Source organism: Aptenodytes patagonicus, chromosome 2 (genome assembly GCF_965638725.1).
Source record: "Aptenodytes patagonicus chromosome 2, bAptPat1.pri.cur, whole genome shotgun sequence".
Classification (NCBI taxonomy): domain Eukaryota; kingdom Metazoa; phylum Chordata; class Aves; order Sphenisciformes; family Spheniscidae; genus Aptenodytes; species Aptenodytes patagonicus.
This window is the reverse complement of record NC_134950.1, coordinates 148,929,135-148,948,038: the sequence shown is the minus strand read 5'-3', so window position 1 is coordinate 148,948,038 and position 18,904 is coordinate 148,929,135. Positions and strand designations below refer to the sequence as shown.

The 18,904-nt window shown below is 40.4% G+C and overlaps 1 protein-coding gene across 1 annotated transcript in view; it reads left to right on the top strand.

Moving 5' to 3' along the window:
• The window catches only part of CUBN (cubilin), a 146,040-nt gene that overhangs the window by 62,922 nt on the left and 64,214 nt on the right, over nt 1-18,904 (top strand). Inside the window, exons 29-32 of the mRNA XM_076331626.1 lie at nt 2,432-2,613; nt 9,738-9,912; nt 11,568-11,749; nt 17,802-17,958. Coding sequence (XP_076187741.1) covers nt 2,432-2,613; nt 9,738-9,912; nt 11,568-11,749; nt 17,802-17,958 — 696 coding nt within the window. The remainder of the gene's footprint in view (nt 1-2,431; nt 2,614-9,737; nt 9,913-11,567; nt 11,750-17,801; nt 17,959-18,904) is intronic.

Below are 18,904 nucleotides of genomic sequence, written 5' to 3'. Positions count from 1 at the left end.
GCAAGTTCAGCTGTAAGGCTCCCCCCCGCCGACACCTTTTTTTCCTCCAGTTGTAAAAACCTGATGACCTGGTTTATTTTGAGGAAAATTAGGCCATCTTCTGATGGCACTGGGAAAAAAAATGGGGTGGTGGGTTACACTGAAGCTTTCTTCCTCTCTGTCTCTCTGCTGAAACGTTCATGGATATCACAGTTTCAGGGGCTTAACATTTACCCACCTCGCGGAAGTAAGTGCACTACCCTTTTCTGTTGTGTTTCTCTCTCCAGAGGGACTGAAGGCAGGATTGGTTTCAAATACACTTAAAAGTTTCTTTCACTCTTTGATTGAGACATCCGGTAGCTTGACAATGTAGCTGTGTGGCTACAGACCAAACCACCTCAGGGTTATGGGGCATCATGTGCAGCAAGGTGGGGAAAAAGGGAGAACTAAGCCAATTCACGTGTGACGTCAACCTCAGCTATGTAAAGGCTTTCCAGGGTTATAGCTAACTATTGTTCAATTGTGGGAATTCTTGTGTTTCAAAGGTGGTTTTCCAGTGAGTACTGGGTGATGGACTGACGGAGATCTGTGTTACATTGCTGGCATAGCTGGAGACATCTTCCTCACATCCACATTTAGATGGCTCTTTTTTATTTTAAAATAGCTTCTTATTGCTTTGCTCCCTTTCAGACCTGCTGCTCTTTCCTCTCATAGATTTGTATTTTGCATTCCTAGAAGCCCTAGACACAACTGTGGCAAAGCCAAACTCAAGTTTTCAGTGAGGAGCTGAAAGACCCCATGGTAGAGATGATGGCAAATGTTTCTGGGGCTCAGCAGCCACCCTTCAATAACCACAAGTTTGTCACAGAAGGTGTTGAGGAAAGTATTTGCATTTAATTGAAGATCTTGATTTATAGCTTCCTGAAGAAAAAAAGAGTGTTAAGCAGAGCAATGGCCAAAGATACCTTGTTCAAATTGCAAATTATGCATAGATTTAGTAGAGATTAGGGGAGTTTTACAGATCTGTGTGGATTAGTTGAGCAGGTCAGAGGGGTATATTACTTGTTTTATGTTATAAAATATCTCCTATAACTAAAAGTCCTTATACAGATGCTATTTATCACTTCTGACATACCTCAGTATTTGCCTCTGGGAATATAGAGCTCATGGTTTGTTAGATGGTTTTATTAAGTATTTTGGGGCTTTTTTGCTATGTGACAGAACCTTCCCTCTGGAGATGAAGCCAAAGAGATTGATGGAGTGTGGGCTTTACTTACAATGCTCAAGTGACCCCATAAAAGCTGTGTAAGCAAAAGATTAGCTAGTGCCTAAATGAAGCACTTGGGGGCTTGTAATGTAGAGAGGAAAAAAAATGCTGCTGCAAGGCAGAGCAACACACATGTAAAATCAGATCAAACACACAATTACCTTGCTTTCTGCATGTGACAGATACACAGCCACCCTACTGGCTTCTTTAAAGGTGAGGTTTCACCATGAATATAGCTGATCTAAATTGGCCCTGACACTGGGAAGGGCTTTTATGCCTTCCCACCCTGCTGACACCTGCACCCAGGGACTGGGTCAGGGAGAGCGTCTTCCCAAAAACTCAACAAAAGGAGGCGAGTGTGGCCGTTGCCACTTCACCATAAAACAATGATAAAACTGCAGTCTCAGGTGTCCAGCTGCTTTGTGCTGTCAAATCAGGGCCTGCCTTTGATCCAGTGTTTTGCATCTTTTTTTTTTTAAATCTAGCTCATAATATGCAAGAACTTAATCACCCAAGGGGCTGGGGAGTGAGGTTAGGACAATAATTTCTTATCTGAAAAGAAAATACATAACTTTTCAAACATGGCATGTCTTACAATTGCACAGTTACAATTCAATAAAAAAGAACTTTAAACCCACCAAATGTCAGAAAGCCAGTTTATCCACTGTGACTTGGCAGCTTGTAATCATGCTCAGTGGGCTGAGGGAAATTGCATTGTCTTTAACTTTATGATTTCTAAAGCAGTGGGAAATGGCATTTTTACAATAATAGGAAGCCCTCCCATTGATAACTTATTTTTTGTATGTTGAGGTCAGTAACAGCTGAGGATGGATCTGATTCAGCTTTCTAGAACTGATCAAAGTTAAAGGCCAATACAAAAAATGCCACTTTTTTTGCTCTGTGTCTCAGTTTCTTCAGCTGTCAAAGCAGATGCTGAGGTATGGTGAGAAACATGCCAAAACAGAAGGTGAAGTGCTTACTGCACAGGCAGTGCCAGCAGGTCCAGCCTGCCGTTCCTGAGTTTCTCTTCCCTGCTAGACCTCGGTTCCCTGTGATAGAGCAGACCGTCAAGCCCAGTATACACATTTATGCATGAAATGAGTGCTAATGCTTGTGCTCATTGCAGAACTGTCGGTGAGTTTTTCCAGAGCCCCTCACTGATGGGCTGCTTTGCTGTGTTGTCAGGTTGTGGAGGAGAACTCTCTGGCCCTTCTGGTTCATTTCACAGCCCTGGCTACCCCAACAGATACCCAAGCAATAGGGAATGCATCTGGTACATTCACACAGCACCCGGTAGCAGCATTCAACTCACCATTCAGGAATTCGACATTGAATATCACCCAAACTGCGACTACGATGTTTTGGAGGTAAGAGTGTTAGATTTACTCCTCAAAAATACACGTTACATGCTTTTCTGTCTGGAGCAGATAATCCCAAGAACTGTAGAAGCAGAACAAACAATTCTACTGCAATTTCCCATTTCTGCTGTTGTTACAGTTACATTCCACAGATGTTGTCACAGAAGCCACAATGCTCTTCTTATTTTTTGCTTTTATACCTTTGGTGTCTATATACCTTAATCAATAATGATGCTAGGCACTGTACACTTCCTAACGAGACAAAACTGCTTTGAAAAACTCAGTCTTAAAAAATCCACCTTTTACAAAGAACTAAGTGTAGGGTGCTGTACCACAGAGATAAAATTTCCTGATGTAAAGGAAGATAATGGATCACTGGGGGGATGACTAAGGTGAGACCTTGTGTAGGACCTTCCAAGGAAGTGGAGAGGTTTATAACCCTGGGCGCTGAAAACTGTGAAGAATCTTTGTACTCAGAAAAAAGAATAAAAGAAGAGGCAGTGTCCTAGTCAGCTTAGGGTGGTGGAACAAGGAGAAAAGGGACCTGTCTAAGGGTTTACTGACCTTTAAGAGACCCATAAGACAGGATGATCCTATTATATATGACTTCTTTGTGCTCATGTTGGGAAGCAGTCAGCTGACCAATCCCAGCTAACAGATTTGAATACACTTCCAGTGCAGGAAGAAGGGATAGGAAATAATTTCAGGAAGAAATTCTTTAGAAGTATAGACTTTCTAGATCGCTCTCACTAAAGACATTTGAGATCACTAATGGAGGTACAGTTGTTGGGTCCTTCAATGTTAATACATGGGTGACATTTGAATGTTTTGTAATGAACCCAAAAGATTGATTAAGAGATCTTGTACCACTCTACTGGGGCCTTTCTTCTCCTTTTCTTGTGGGTAATGTGATGTGTGACTGGCATGCAGCCAGACAGCTTGCTGTCCAGCACCTACACATACTCACTGCTGCCTATCCTAATCTTTGTAGCTTTGATTTCTCCAGCCTATGGTCCTTAGTACACACTCATCAGCAATACTCCTGGAAGACTTAACCCACATCCCAAAGCAGGTCCTAAATATACAGTTGCCAGATAGATGATTGCTAAGCATTTGTATGAGTAGAAGAGATGTATAACTTAACTCCAGCTTTCTGGCTCTGAAACATGCTTCCCTAGCTTAGCAATGAAGTGGAAGTCTTGACCAAATGGACACTGTGTTTTGAGTATCCTATTGACTTTGGGACTTCTGTAGGATCTTGGTGTAAGGAAGTTGTTCCATGAATTCTCCATCAGTAACATTGGCAAGTATGACTGTATGTCACATTGCTGGCACCAGTGCCTGTGAGTACGTGACCTGTGTTGGCTGGTTTGGGTATTGATGAAGTCTGTTGTATTGCGTCTTCATTGTTGTTTGTGCCTAAAATGACTAGACTGAAGCTAATCTGCCTGTAAGCTTCAGTTATGCCTCTGTTGCCGAGAGGAATCCATTAAACAGCCACAAAATCTAAGTCTGCTGTGGTTGACCATTTCTTGAATAGTGCAAGGACAATGCCTACATCTGCAGGTGGTCACCCAGGAGCTATCGCAGTCCAGTAAGAGTAGAGATGGCTGGCAGCCATTTGCTTGACAAGTTTTTTACTAGTGGGGGGGCTGGCCTAAAACCAATGAAAGGGCTGCCAGACATGAATTGCTTAAAGAAGTTGTTTAAGAGGAACCTACGCTTTGCTGCTCTGTGTCCCTGAGCAAGGTATTCACCTTAGGTTTTGGGTTTTCTTTCTTTACCATTTCAAACTTAGGTGCTATGCTTTAATTCTTTCCAACCTTACTCATTCATCAGCACAGATGCCTACCTTGCTGTTTGAACTTCCCCGCCTTCCTGCCCTCAGAATTGGCATGCCTCTGAGTTACTTGTCTCCTGACCTTGGCTCATCCAGTTCCCAACACCTGTCTCTAATCTGCTGACACATAACCTAACATAAATCAACTTACTGGGGGAAAATTGGTTCATGTCTTAGTGCAAGATCAAAGGTTCTGCCTGGCTGTGAACAGCTTCCCCTGCCAAACTGCAGGCATTTGGTGGAGCTTTAGGTACCTTGCCACATACATATTTTCTTGCTTTTGTTATAAAATTACACATTCACAGCATGATTGATATAGTCTGCACAGAACAAATGATGACTCAGATTTAGTGGGGAAAAAAAAGAACGTGGTTAACCATTTTCAGGAGCTGCTCTATCTTGTAATCTTCTTTCCTGTAGTTGTCTACATATGTCCAGGCTGAAAACCACACACAGAAAAGTTTGAAAAGTGTTAGAAAAAAAGAGGTTCCTGGTGTGCCTTTGACACAGTGTGTTTCAGTGATCACTAAGGTTCCAAACTTCTTTCACTCTCACATTATCTTCCCAAGAGTATCCTGTCTACCAATTCTTTGGGTTTTGAAGTCTGTTTTTTCTCATAGTTATTCTCCTGATTTCACTTTTTCCTTATCTCTGAATAGTGAGTTCTACCGCTTCCTGTTTTCTTTCAAGCCAAATAACTTTCCAGTTTTAATAGGAAGTCAAAATCGGTACTAAAGTAGCTCTGCACCCTACTGTCCCTCCCTGTCCCGTTAACTCTCTCTACTCTCTGAAATAAGAAGCTGTCTTCAGAATGTTGCAATAAATTGTGTTCTTTTCTGTTGCTTTTCCAAAATATATTACCTTGTAATAAAAATTCCCCAGTAATCACAAAACTTGCTCACCTGGATGCATTTAGCTTTTGCTTAGAAACACCCTCACCCCTTCAACCTGGCAGAGAATTGTAGGAAAATTCTAAGAGATCTTTCCCATCGCAGAACCTTTGCTGCTAACTTCATTTTTATACCATAGTTTCTTGAATATTTCTCTCTTGCACATTTTTCTGAAGCATATTTGTTGTAAAATGCAGCAACTGTCTCCCTTCCCTTTCCTTTGACAATGCCTCCTAAACAAGCTGTCCCTTCCATGTCAATATCCCAGTCCTGCCATATGTTTCACAAAGACTGTGCAATAATAGTTACATGGCTTCTGCATGCTCAAGTGTTTGACACATTCTCCTTTAATCCTCCTTCTCCTTGTTTCTTTTATGACCCTGTTGCACTGTCTTTCTCTCTTCCCCATCAAATTCCATTCCTTTTACAAACATCCAGAAGCAAATTTTAAGTTGTTCTTAAAGATGTTTTCTAGAAATGTTTCATGGAAATAGAAGCCATCATTTTGGACACAATGAAAGAGTTAAAAATATTTTTTAAATGGCTTCTATTGAAAATACATACATAGAGAAAAATGACCTTGCCTGCTTTGTTAAATTATGACATCTTTTCTTTAACACGGACCAGATTTTTGTAAACTAGAAGTATATTCTGCCACAGCAAGATGTAGGAAGCTCTGAGCTGAAAAGGAAGGAACCCTGTCAATATATTGCACTTCCAAGTCTTTATTAGGTGCTCTGGTCTTCTCATTTAAATATAAAGAAACATCAAGTATTACCATAATTCTTAATTCTCTGTCAAAGCCGGGCTCTCTCTTTGCTGGCAGTTATATCTGAAGAGGGATCAGTTTTATTCCCAGAAAATCTGTGTCATGAGGGTGACCAACCACATAAAAACAGCTTTCTGTTGCTCATAACTCTGGAATGCTGACTGTTAACAATAAATGGAGCTAACGGGGCAGAAGCAAATGATAAGAACAGATTAAAACCATGGGCTTTACGGCAGTGTCCTGCATCCCCGCTATGCCATCCAACATCATTTTATCTCTGGATCAGGTGCTCTGGTCAGACTAAATGTTTTTATTTTTATTTTTATCTATTTGCAGCTCAGACATCCTGTGACTCTTTGTGAACCACACCCTGGAATTCATTCTTTCCATCCATTCTCTTTTCCCTCTTCTTTTTTCATGTGGTAACTATTGGTTTTCCTCTATGTAGCCAAAAGTAACATTTTATTGTTTTTTGTCATGGAAACACTCTAACTTGTTTTTGTTCCAGCCCTTGTGAAAGCATCTGATTAATTGAACTGGCATAAAGGAGAAAAGAAAATACACTCCTAACTGTAAAGAGCATGCCTTTGACTGTGCTTTTTATTTTGAAACTGTGCAGAAGGCCATTGCCGGACAGTTAACAATGTAAAGGAGACCCACAAACCTCGGATTTCCATCAATATTTCTTCCCCATCCTTAATTCTCTTCCAACAGGCCAACTATAAGTGTTCGGCTTTGGCCAAGTTCATTTCTGAGGTAATACTACAGAAATCAGCAGGGTTTATGTCAGAGCTGGGTTTGGTCCCCTTGCCCGTGGTATGCAGATGGCCCCAGGGAGCACCAGGGATGATGTGAGAGGCTGGTCCATGATGCTTATTAGATGCATATTAGAAACTCCTGCTGTTTCCTCTGCCACATAGCTTCTCTAGGCTGGTTTAGATGATTAAGAGCATGTGTTCCTGCTAGATCTCATGCTGTGGCTCTGACTCACGGAGTATACCACAAACACATTTTAAAATTCACATTTTGAAGAGACTTCTGACAAATGCAGCTGTCATTGGGCCTCACAAGCAGCCAAGCAGTAAGATTTTGCTGAAGACACTGAGCTTCCAGCGGACAAACATGCTCCTTCCCCAGACTGCGACTGCTTCATTACAGATTCTTAATCTGAGCTGTGATTTCATCCATTCTGACTTCTCTTGAATGCCTTGAGATGATCGATTGAACAGAGGAGCCATTATCCATTCGAGTCATGCAGCCTTCCTGCAGAATGCAAAAAAGTGCTGTCTCAGTCAAAACTGAAATGTTTAAGCTATTAAGCCTGTGTAATCAGCCACTAAAACAAAAGACAGTCTTCTGAACATCTAACATACTATGATGTTTATAAAAAAATTAATTCCTTGTTTCTTCTGGGGATGCAAGCTTCAGCTTCTGAGGTCTCACGTTACCCTGGAGTCACTGAATATTTTTTCCAGTTAAAAAAAGAAAGTTCTTTCCCTTATACCTCTAACTGCAGAGCAGTGTCAGGCACCGTGAGCAATTAGTGAGCACACGATCAAATCAAATTATGTAGCAACGCACTACACTTAGCCCTGGAGGTGGTGGGACTAGCTCAGCTATTTGTAAGACTTCCTCAGATATTTAGCTTGGACATAACCCAAACTTCTTCTGAAGTTAAAAAGTATCTGGCAGAGCTTATTAAAATACTGAGTTTCCCCTCATCTAGAAGGGATCAGAGGCAAAAGGGCCATATACGAGGTTGGTTCTTATAGTACTGCCACTTTCTGAAAGAGATTCATGGATTGCTTTTTTTGACCTTTTTTATGTTTACCAGACTAATAAAATATTGGAGGAGACTTGAGATGCTACTGGTGGGAAAATCCTGATGGGATTTGTTGCCTTATCTTCCTATTCCCTGGTTTTGTTGTTAGAACTTGCCATTCTCTAGTTTAGCTTTAGGATTTATACATAATATATGCTGATGCAATGAGAATCTATCTATTGCTAGTTCAGTTGCTGAAAGACAATAGCACACTCTTTATTTGGTGTATCTCTTTAATAGTTTTCACATTTGAGGTCACTGTCAAGCTGACTTTTGCAGCTGCTGTCCTGCCAGGGACGTACCAACGGAAGGCAGGAGACCCTTAATATCAGGTGGCATTTCATTAGCATGCAAGAAGACCTCAGCACAGGAAAGACATGGATCTGTTGGAGCGGGTCTAGAGGAGGGCCACAAAAATGATCAGGGGGATGGAACACCTCTCCTGTGAAGAAAGGCTGAGAGAGTTGGGGTTATTCAGCTTGGAGAGGAGAAGGCTTCGGGGACACCTTATTGCAGCCTATCAGTACTCAAAGGGGGCTTATAAAAAAGATGGTGGCAAACTTTTTAGCAGGGCCTGTTGCGACAGGACAAGGGGGAATGGTTTTAGACTAAAAGAGGGTAGATTTAGACTAGATATAAAGAAGAATTTTTTTACAATGAGGGTGATGAAACACTGGCACAGGTTGCCCAGAGAGGTGGTGGATGCCCCATCCCTGGAAACATTCCAGGTCAGGTTGGACGGGGCTCTGAGCAACCTGATCGAGTTGAAGATGTCCCTGCTCATTGCAGGGGGGCTGGACTAGATGACCTTTAAAGGTCTCTTCTAACCCAAATTATTCTATGATTCCATGATTCTAAGAAGCCAAGAAAATTCCAACATTGAAGACAGGAGGCACCAAAATCACGTGTCTGGTTTTGAAAATTGCACTGAGCATGTGTGTTTTCTTCAGCTTTGAGAGGAAAGACTAAAGAAGGTGAGCCAGTTTCACCAGTTATAAATGGGCTCAAACTAAAATACCACATCCCTTTTGGAAAACAAAAACAGGATTAACAAGGCTTCAGCACTGCCATCTAATTCACTTGAATTGGTTTAAAAATGCATTATAAAGTACACAATACTGCTAATGATGTTTGAGAGAGTGGTGGTTTTCTGGTTTATAACTGCCTGAGGCACACTCTTCTGAGTAGGAAATAATTACTCTTAAAAATCAAAACCTGTCTTCTGTGGGAAATATGTATGATATATATCCTTGTTTCCAAAGACTATTATTAAAATGTAGTTTACTTGACCAAAATCCCATAGTTTGGATGTTGATTCTGCCATTGAAATCAATAAAATTGCAATGTTTTTGTTTTATCTGAAAGAGTGATGAAATCTAGCCCCAATTTAATAATCAGTCTTAACCGTGCCTTTAAACATAAAGGGTACAAAATATCAGCACAAGTTCCTGCAAAGAGATAGTTTGTTTGCACAAGCACACAAAAAAATCTGTTTTTATATCCCCACAGAAACAAGGTGCTAACCCTGGAGGGATGGGGAAAGAAGAATGCGGCAAAGTCCTCAAAGCAGAAAATTCTTATTTAATGCAAAGCTGTTTTGATATCATCTAGAATTTCACACTTGTGCCAGGTGGTTCAGATACCAAGTAAACCTGCAGAGAAAAGAACTTTATTAGCTACTTTACATTTCAAAATGTGGAATCACTTTCAATACTTGCAGATTTCTTTTTCTCCTAGCTAAACAGTTCTCATGTATTCTGTGTGGCAGACGGTCTCTTTGAAAAACTTTGACAGTGTTTCTTCCATTTCTAGGTCTATGGTGGCCCTGATTTCCTCTCTCCTAGACTAGCCCAGCTGTGTGTTTCAAGATCAGCACAGAACCCACTGCGAGTCTCTACTACTGGCAATTCAGCCATTGTCCATTTCAAGACAGATGCAGCAGTGACAGGGAAAGGTTTTAATGCCTCCTGGCAAGAAAATCCGGGTGGTAAGTATACTGATTAATACCAGTAGAAATTCAGGAAGTCTGAGAATTGCAGATCAGCCATGCAAGCATTTAAAGTAGTCAAACAGCATAGGACTGAAAACTGAAGGAGAATTTGGGTGTTACTGGATTTCAAAACACTAAGAGATGCTGAAAAACACGGAGTTAAAAATTGTCTAACTAGCTGAAATCTAGGCCTATTTATGTATTTTGTAACAGTCTACCTTGTTGGGGTTTCTTCTCTACATAATTAATCAAGACGTCCCTGTAATCAGAAAAGAACTTTTTCACGCTAGCAGTTCTCCCCACCCACTCACCCACACAGAGTTCTTTATTAGCTGAATGATGCTTTTGGTTTTAAACTGTAAACTGAAAAATATCTGAGAATGTGGCTTAACTTGGAGAACTCATCGGACTCCAAAAATATTTGGAGTGATTAGTGAATACTTGAACTCTATAAGGTTCATCCATCCCCCATGTGATTATTTGTTCAAAGCCTTACTGGTAATCAGTAAAAGAAGAGACATGCTTAAAAGACCCAACCACATGTCTCTACATGGGAGTTCTTATGAAAAGGCCAATTATTGGAAAATAATTGCAATGAAAAGTGAGGACAGGCAGATTTTAATTCTTGCAGTTTTGCTTGATTAAGCACACTGATTCATTAGTTTGTCGAGGTTTATACTTCTCCATTCTCACAAGTTTTATGAGAAAGGCACAGGAATTTTCTTTAATAAAAGAAGTCTACAAGAGTCCTTTGAATTAATCCCCTTCTGAGATCTGGCGGCTTATTTTTTCTACTTAGGCCCCCTGAAGCTTTCTCATCCCTTTACAGCCTCTTGCCTGTTGTACTCCAACCCCTCTCTAGCTTCTAAAACACCCGCTTACCAGAACGCAAGAACAGTATATTTTTTATCCTTCCAGCAGGCTGCCTCCATCTACAACAGTCTCAATGTCTTTCTCTCACCCTCCTCCACCCCTTTACAACATATAAAAGTCCATTTGTTTGTGTTAGTCCTATTGAAAGCCCTGGCACTTCCCACACTGGATCCATCATTCCAGGCTATTTAGATATTCATGAGCACTGGAGCTGTTCTGGTCAGAAATACCTGAGGGTGAAGTGGAGTCCTCAGGAAGCCCTCAACTGCATGGGTAGAGAAGTAGAAACTTCAGGCTTGCAATTGTTTTACTGCTCATGGGGAAAGTGGAGCTCCTAGCTGTCTTGATATTTTCAGAAATGGTTTTCTCACCTCTATGCTCAGCTAGGCCTAGTCATTGCTTTCTCAGTGTGGTAGGTCTGTGGCATTCATATGAATGGTATTTTTGATTGCTTTTACAATATCTAGGATAGAGGAATACCAGCACTAATGCTTCAGCCTTTACGACATCTACTATCAGCCTGGGGCTAGAAAGAAATGTTACTCACAAGCATTGTTGTTGCATATTCACCAATAATGATAATGTTATACTTTCCTGATAGTCATTTCCATTGATATTTGTTGCGGACAGGACACTTCAACAGTTGGAGCCCTCATTTTACAAAAGTTTAATGTAGAAAATATAAAGATGGAGGTGTTCTTCCCTTAGTTTAAAAATAGAGGTGGAATCTCACTAAGCATAGCAGAGCTTGTGGTTAAAACTGATTATGTCTTTTTCAGGCTGTGGTGGTGTGTTCCAAGCTACCAGTGGGGAAATCCATTCTCCAAACTATCCTCAACCTTATAATAACAACACAGATTGTTTTTGGGTCATCCAAGTTGACTACAGCCACAGAGTCCTATTGAACTTCACGGATTTTGACATTGAAAATCACCGTTCATGTAACTACAACGATGTTGCTGTAAGTAACAGAAATTTCAAAAGTTTCCTTAATGAGTCTGGTGAAACGCTTGCAAACGAGGAAGCTTACTGTGTAACCTAGGCCACAGTTGGTTTCAGACTGGTAGTTGCATAGTCATATTTATTCACTGATGAGCTAAGTCTTGAATTTACAGCTAAATAGTTATGATCTAGTTCCCTTTGCTTCACCAATGAAGAAGGCTTCACAAATGCATTTCTGCATTCTTCCAGGTTCCCACTTTTATCTGGAAGGACCTTTTCTTGAAAGCAGTGCATGCTGCGTCCTGGCATCATGCTTTTCCTTTTGGTGGTGTGAGTTGTAGTTAGTACTGCAGGAATAACCTCATACATAGATGGCTGTTATTATGACACCCTTTCCCATTTATAGTGCAGTTTACCACAGCTTGCTCCAAGCCATAGGGTGGACTGCCCACATATAAATAGATTGCCCACACTCTGTTACAAACTCAGGAGAGAGGGAGGTCTACATCCAGAGGGAATTGTGGCTGTCTGGTTTTCTTTATGTATGCACTGTGTATTCAGGTGCTCCTCAGCTGTCTGTTTAATTGCTTCATTATAGCCACTGTTCTCTTAAAAGCTTCACATTGCTGTTGGTTTGTGAGCTTTTGTTGGTGTCACAGAAATTCAAGCTGCTGCTCAATCAGTGCATGACAACGAAGAACTCCCCACATCTCCACTTGGCCTTTTGGGAGCAGGGACATGAAATCCTGACCTTTGATGTCAGATTGCACTTCACTCAGTACAAAGGCATGTGTGATCAGTACCAGTCGGATAAAGCACAGTGGCTGTAGCCCAAAATCCAGCTTTCCTCTCCTTGATAAACTGTCATTCACAGAGAACTCAATTTGGCAGGAACTGTGACTCTTTTGAAAACAGCATCAGTTTTAACAGCATTGCCTCGTAAAGCTTTTTTGTACTGCACCAGAAAAAAGGAAATGTGTCCCCATTTTGCTGAGCAGAACTGAAGATTTCATTTGGCCACGAAGTCTCTTTGTACAATGACTATTCATTTTTTTTCTGCTTCTGAAGCATAGGGAAATACGGTTATGTCTTTTTATTTAAATTGTTTAACTACATCAGGGGGATCATTGAAAGGGAAAATCTATTGGAAAAATTTCCAAGTCTTCTGTGATATCACACAGGAGTAGAAACTCAGATTGCCTGACAGAAACATGGGCCATCTGAAACAGCAGTACTGGTAAAAATGCCAAAAAAAATTCACAAATTATGGGCTACATTTTCTGAAAAGTCCTGATATACAAGTTTCTCTTTTAAATCTGATGCCAATGGATGTATGTACATATATAAACACTTTGTAGAGTACTCAGCTCCATGAGCTCCTTGCAGTTACAGGCACAACTCCCATTATCTTTATAGGCTGGGTACAGGCACTGGGTTTTTAATCACTGAGAGGCATCAGTCCTTCAGCTGACAGGATGGCTGTGGCAGAGCTCTTTGCATGAGCGGAGTTTGCAGACTGTTGCAGTGCAGTGACACCCCTTTTCCTCTATTACCATATGAGTATCTGTTGTTTGCTTCTACTTTTTGGTTTTTTAGGGGGTGATGGAGAAGGAAGTTGCCTGTCAGCCCCAGCTGTGCAAACACAACTGAAGCAGCAAATGTGAGCAGGGAGGGAGATTTAAATTTAATGCAGGCATCAATCATTGCTCACCAAGGGGAGGGTGGTTTGAAAAGGGATGAGGGAGAATGCTGATTTGAAGCCAAGAGATAATGAAGGGCTCTGAGACTCTGGTGTATGAGGTAGAGAAGAGCTCTTCAGTACTAATGCAGGGGGACAAGCAGGGCAAGAAAGGAGTGGATGGGGTTTCTTTCTCTACCTGGTATGCCAATAAGCAGAAAATCATTTGTTACCAACACCTGGATGTGATTTGTGTTCATCTCATTCCAAGGCTTGCTATATGCCTCACACGGTAATAGGAGGACAGAGTGAGAGGATAGAGAGTACCTGGAAATATACAAGTAGATGTATGACTGTGAATGGTTTAGGAATTCCATTCCAAAAGCTGCGTAAATGGAAAATAAGGGCAGCTAAGGAAGCTGGTGGGTTGTTTTTCTCTCTCTAGTATAGGAACAACTACTGTGTATGAGTAACACAGTGGTTCCACCCTTTTCTATTTCTTAAATTTTTACTTATCTTTATGGATTTTATTTGCTCTGTGAGTTCTCTTGGGGCTCCCCTCCACCCTTGAGTGTATCAATGGCCTTTTCCTTCATCCTTCCCCTTCTAGACCTAGTCATTTTTCCCTGTGCTATGAATTGAGATTTTTTTTTTTTTAAAATATTTCTACCGTAAATTCCTTTCTATGGGGAACACAATAAAATGTATTTTTTTCCTGTAATGTTTTCCATTGCACATTTGTCATGTGAGCAAAATGGAGGGAGAGAAAATACTCATGTCTGCTGCTTCTTGGCTATGCTGCAACTCCAAAAAGCCCCGTGCATTTTTCGGTTCTGCTCAATGATTTCACATGTGAATCTGAGCACAGATCTAGGTTCAGCCAAATGAATTCTAAGCCTGTAACAGTAACCCACTGTGTAACTGCTCTGAGCTCCCTCTAGAGTCAATGGATGGAGTGCGCAGACAGCAGTCCAGGCCACCAAAAAGCACATTCTTCATTCACTTAGATGCCTAAATTTAGTTGATTCCTCACTTTCTGTGCTTCAGTTCTGTACCTTATCTGTTCTCAGAACAGATGAACATCTCTTCATCTGCTAAGTGAGGATGTATAGCCTTTACTTTCTCTGATCTCAAGTATAACTTGGTTATATTCTGTAGAAAGCATAAGATCTTTGAGAAGACTTTTTGCTGTCACTGTCACCATACATAAGGAATAAATTTTTAATTTCTCTTTGTGTACCGGCCCATTTCTGTCTGGAAAGGGTGTCTTATAACACAGAAATTTGTTTCTTTAAAGGAAAATAGAGGGAAAGAAATAGTGAATGCACTAATTCCTGTATTTTTTGCCCATGTGTTTAACCAGTATTGTATCTGATGCTATACCAGGAGTCCAGGTCAGCAAGAGTTTCAAGTATTTGGAGACTCGAGGAGGACGTGGCTCAGAAGGCAGTGCTTGTAGCACAAGGCACTGAAAATGGGAGGGAGAAATAGTTTGTTCTTTTCAGTGGCTTTGATTAAGTAAATGTTATTTTTCTTTCCTATTGCAGTATAACAAGTAGTACACAGGAATGTAGAAATGTAAGCCTCTGGGAGTTAGAGAGGAGGTATGACTTCACTTATTCCAGGTGCTGGCAGAGAGGATCTTCCAAGAGAGGACAGTTAGAAATATGTGGAGTTTTTATGGCTCAAAGACAAAATTTATCTTTTTGTCATGTGCTTTTGCAAAATGCAGGACACATTTGAACGAGAAGGCAATGAGTCACTCAGTTATGTTCCTTGTGGAAAGGGAAGAGAAGAGCAAATTGCTGCTATGCACAGTCCAAATGAAAACTTGGCTTTTAAGTAAGCAGATGCATCATTTTCCTTTACTCATGCAGCCACAGAAATGCATTTTACAGATGTTTTCAAAATAACTTTAAGAAGCTGCAGAGAGACACAACTCTTTCCTGAACTAGTATGTGAATATTGTGGTTTCTGATCTAGATTCAAGACTGAAATCCTCCCTATAAAATAGTTTAAGCTAATAAATAGCAGGTGAGCAAAAATGATGCACCCATAAAATATCCATGTGTTACTGTTCCTGCTTAACTTGTAGCTGCCATAACTCTTAAGAGAGATGCTGCTGTATCTCACTAATTCTTATGCTGAACTGTTGCTTGAATCAGATTTTTAGCAAGTGAAAAGGCTAGGAATAATTTCTGGGTTTCTGAAAGAGGAGACAGTACTATTCTTCAAGCAAGCTGCCCAGAAACAGCAAACACTTGATTTAGAAAACATTCCTCTGACTTCATGCTCTTCTCCCAGTATTACCACAGAAAGACTTCTTTATTCCAGAAAGCTCTTGGAATGAAATGCCTACTTAGTCTCTTATGTTACTCATCCTTAATATCTTCCTGAGTGAGAAAGCTCAACTACTAGAGTCTCACAACAGTCCATGTGTTAATGGTCGTATCCTCAGCTGTGCAGAGTGGCACAGGTCCATCAAAACCAGCAGTTTACGTGAATTGTAGTCAGGCCCTCTCTCTATGCTCTGTCAATGCAATGCTTATTCTCAGTTCTAGCATTCAGACAAAATCCTCTCACTACTGTCTAGGGAAAGACAGTACCTTAATTCCTAAGGGTTATTTTGTTAGTCATTACTTTTTCACATTCCATGGTTTATGGTTTTTAACTCCAGGCAGTCTGATTTATATACATAATATATGTGCAGAGGAAGAATGAACATTGCACACTATGTATTAAAGGGCTGATTGTGGCAGGATGCCAAGAGAGAAGGAAAGGTTGAATGGATGGATATTTTGGGTCTCTTTACCAGGTACTCATTTTTACAGATATTGCAGTACACTTAATACTCTGTCACAAGGTCCCACACAGCTAGCTAGTGTTATAGGCCCAAAGGCAAATGTTTAATTCATGAATACAGCATTGGCTATGTATGGTATGTCAGTGGATTAAGCAGGAGTTTTGTCCTTTGTTTCTCAGCTCCGAGGTTTATTTGAGACAGGTCACCTTTCTCTCAGCTACTGTTTTTATATTTTTTTTTCACTAAGGCCTTTGAATACTGGAGGCAGAAACATTGCATTGTGTTATACAGTCTAGTTAGAAATTTTTAATTCATCGGTGCTCCATTGCACAGACTTGCTGGAATTTAAAGCATTTTGAAGTAAAAGAAGACAATCTCAATAAGAAGTACATTTCTTCTAATCCAGTGGCATTATTTTGCTCAAAGCGGGCTTTTATATAGCTTTTAACATCCTAGCACCTGAATATCTTCCAGTCCTCCTATCCATATTTTTATCCATATTTTCCTCCATTTTGCTATAGGCAGCTGAGTCGCAGACTATATTAAATGACGTGCTTATGGTAATGCCGGATGTTAATGCTGAAACAGGAACCGAATTCAACTCTTGTTGCTGCCCAGTAGCCCAAAGGCTTTTCCTCTCTGGGTTATGCAACTGTGCTGATGGCTCCAGTGCTCATCACTTCTGAAACCAGGCACAAGGGCTATGGCTCCAAACACAGCAGCAACAAATCATGTCTGCTGGAGTGCTAGGAAAGATTAGTGGGAGACTCTGAGACTGTGGCCATTTTCCCCTCTCTGTGGTTTCTCTTGTTATAATTTTGATGTCACTTAAGCTAGAAACTCACTGGTTTTAACTTCACTATCCTTCTCTTCCCGACTGTGAAACAGAGAGGAAGGAAACAAAATTATCAGCTGTAAGGGGAAAAAAGAGAGGGAAGGCATTTGTGGTAAAATTACAAGTGAAGTTTTGTAAACCCATCTTTACTTTCTTCCTCCCTTTTTTTACTTTTCTTTACCTTCTGCTTCAATAACACTTCATGTATACGTGTGTAATTCAGCACCCTAAAGCTATTATAAAGCACAGATATATGGACTCTGATCCTTGATGCTGGGTACATGTGTCTAAAAACCATAATCCTAGTGTCTTCTCCTTTTGTACACAGTCATAGCTCCCACTGGTGCACTAGTTGCATGTGAGGGCCAATTTAGAAGTCTTTACTGAGGCAAGATGTAGGGTTTAACTGAATAAAAGCTACACAGGAACTCATGTTAGCCATTAACAGAAAACAATAAATGTATGGGGATATCTGGATTGTTAAAGGAGAGTTGCTTCCATACCAGATACACACAGAGGAAGATGGTTACTTGATGCATTTTTGTTATAAAGGCTATAGTAGCTTCAGCCTGAAATACATGCATTTTTTGGAAATGGCCACAGAATTAAGATAGGCAATGCATAGTTTGTTTGCACTGCCCATACCAGGGCTGTATCAGGATCAAAATGTATGAAGCATAAGAGACGGAATGAAATAAAAGTCTTCTCAATACTCCTATTGAAACCAAATACTTCATTTGATCTTTTCATAACAGGTATTTGATGGTCCTAGCAATGAAGCACCACTTCTTAGAAAACTCTGTGGAACACAGCATCCTCCTCCTATCACATCCTCCAAGAATCTGATGTACATCCGACTGCGCTCTGATACAACCAGCCAGCACAGGGGCTTCAGTGCTCGCTTTACTGAAGGTAATTGCGTCATTTACATTAATGCATATTTATCTAATCACCAGTTTGTTTGTATTAGACACAATCTTTTAGCACAGCTGATAACGGGAAGTGTTGTTTCTATATATGCAGCATACCAGTGTGTATCTTTAACAGGATTGAATTTTTCCAAATCATAGATTAAAAAATTTAAAATCTAAGGATCATCTTAAATTCTTTGATTGGGGGAAAAATGTACTTTATATAGCAAAGCATCTAGCACACATCAGCTGCCTCTTATTCCTCCTCCCTAGAGGGTTAGCTACCCATAACTGTCCTGAGAAAAATGTGCAACTGGCAGTTTCCACAGGCATAGTGACAAAATATCATTTTATATGTCTACCCATGCGCATGAATCTGAAAAGCTATAAAAGAATTCTGTGTGGTGCTGTTGATGAAGTCCATGGATTCAGGCCTGCAAACCCTGCCAAACATCAACTATCCAATTTGTGGAGGACTAGTTGGTATTTTACATGGTTTCCTTTTTAATGAAAAATGACACCAACTGGGCAGAATTTTTCATGAAATTACATACTATTTGATGATTGGTGATTTTCTTTCGTTTTTTTCACAATAACTTTGGAAACATTTTTCCCCAAGATATAGCCATTTAGTTTTTGCAAAGAAAATCCCTTTCTCTCATTTTCTTCTTAGGATTCTTTTCACTATAAATTAGTACTTTTCCCAGAAATATTTTTTTCTTTGAAAATATTGTGAAAAATTATAAAGAAAAGGAGGAATTTGCATCAGCAAAAATCTCAGGAACCCCAGTTATTGAGGTACTAGTTAGATACCTATTTAGGCATTTCTGACTAACAGCTATGAGAGCCTAATCTGTTAGACATTCTCAGAGCACATTTACTGGATTAGGCCCTGCACAAAACATGCCTGGTGAGCAAGTGCTCCCTACCTAGGATGTAGGCAACCC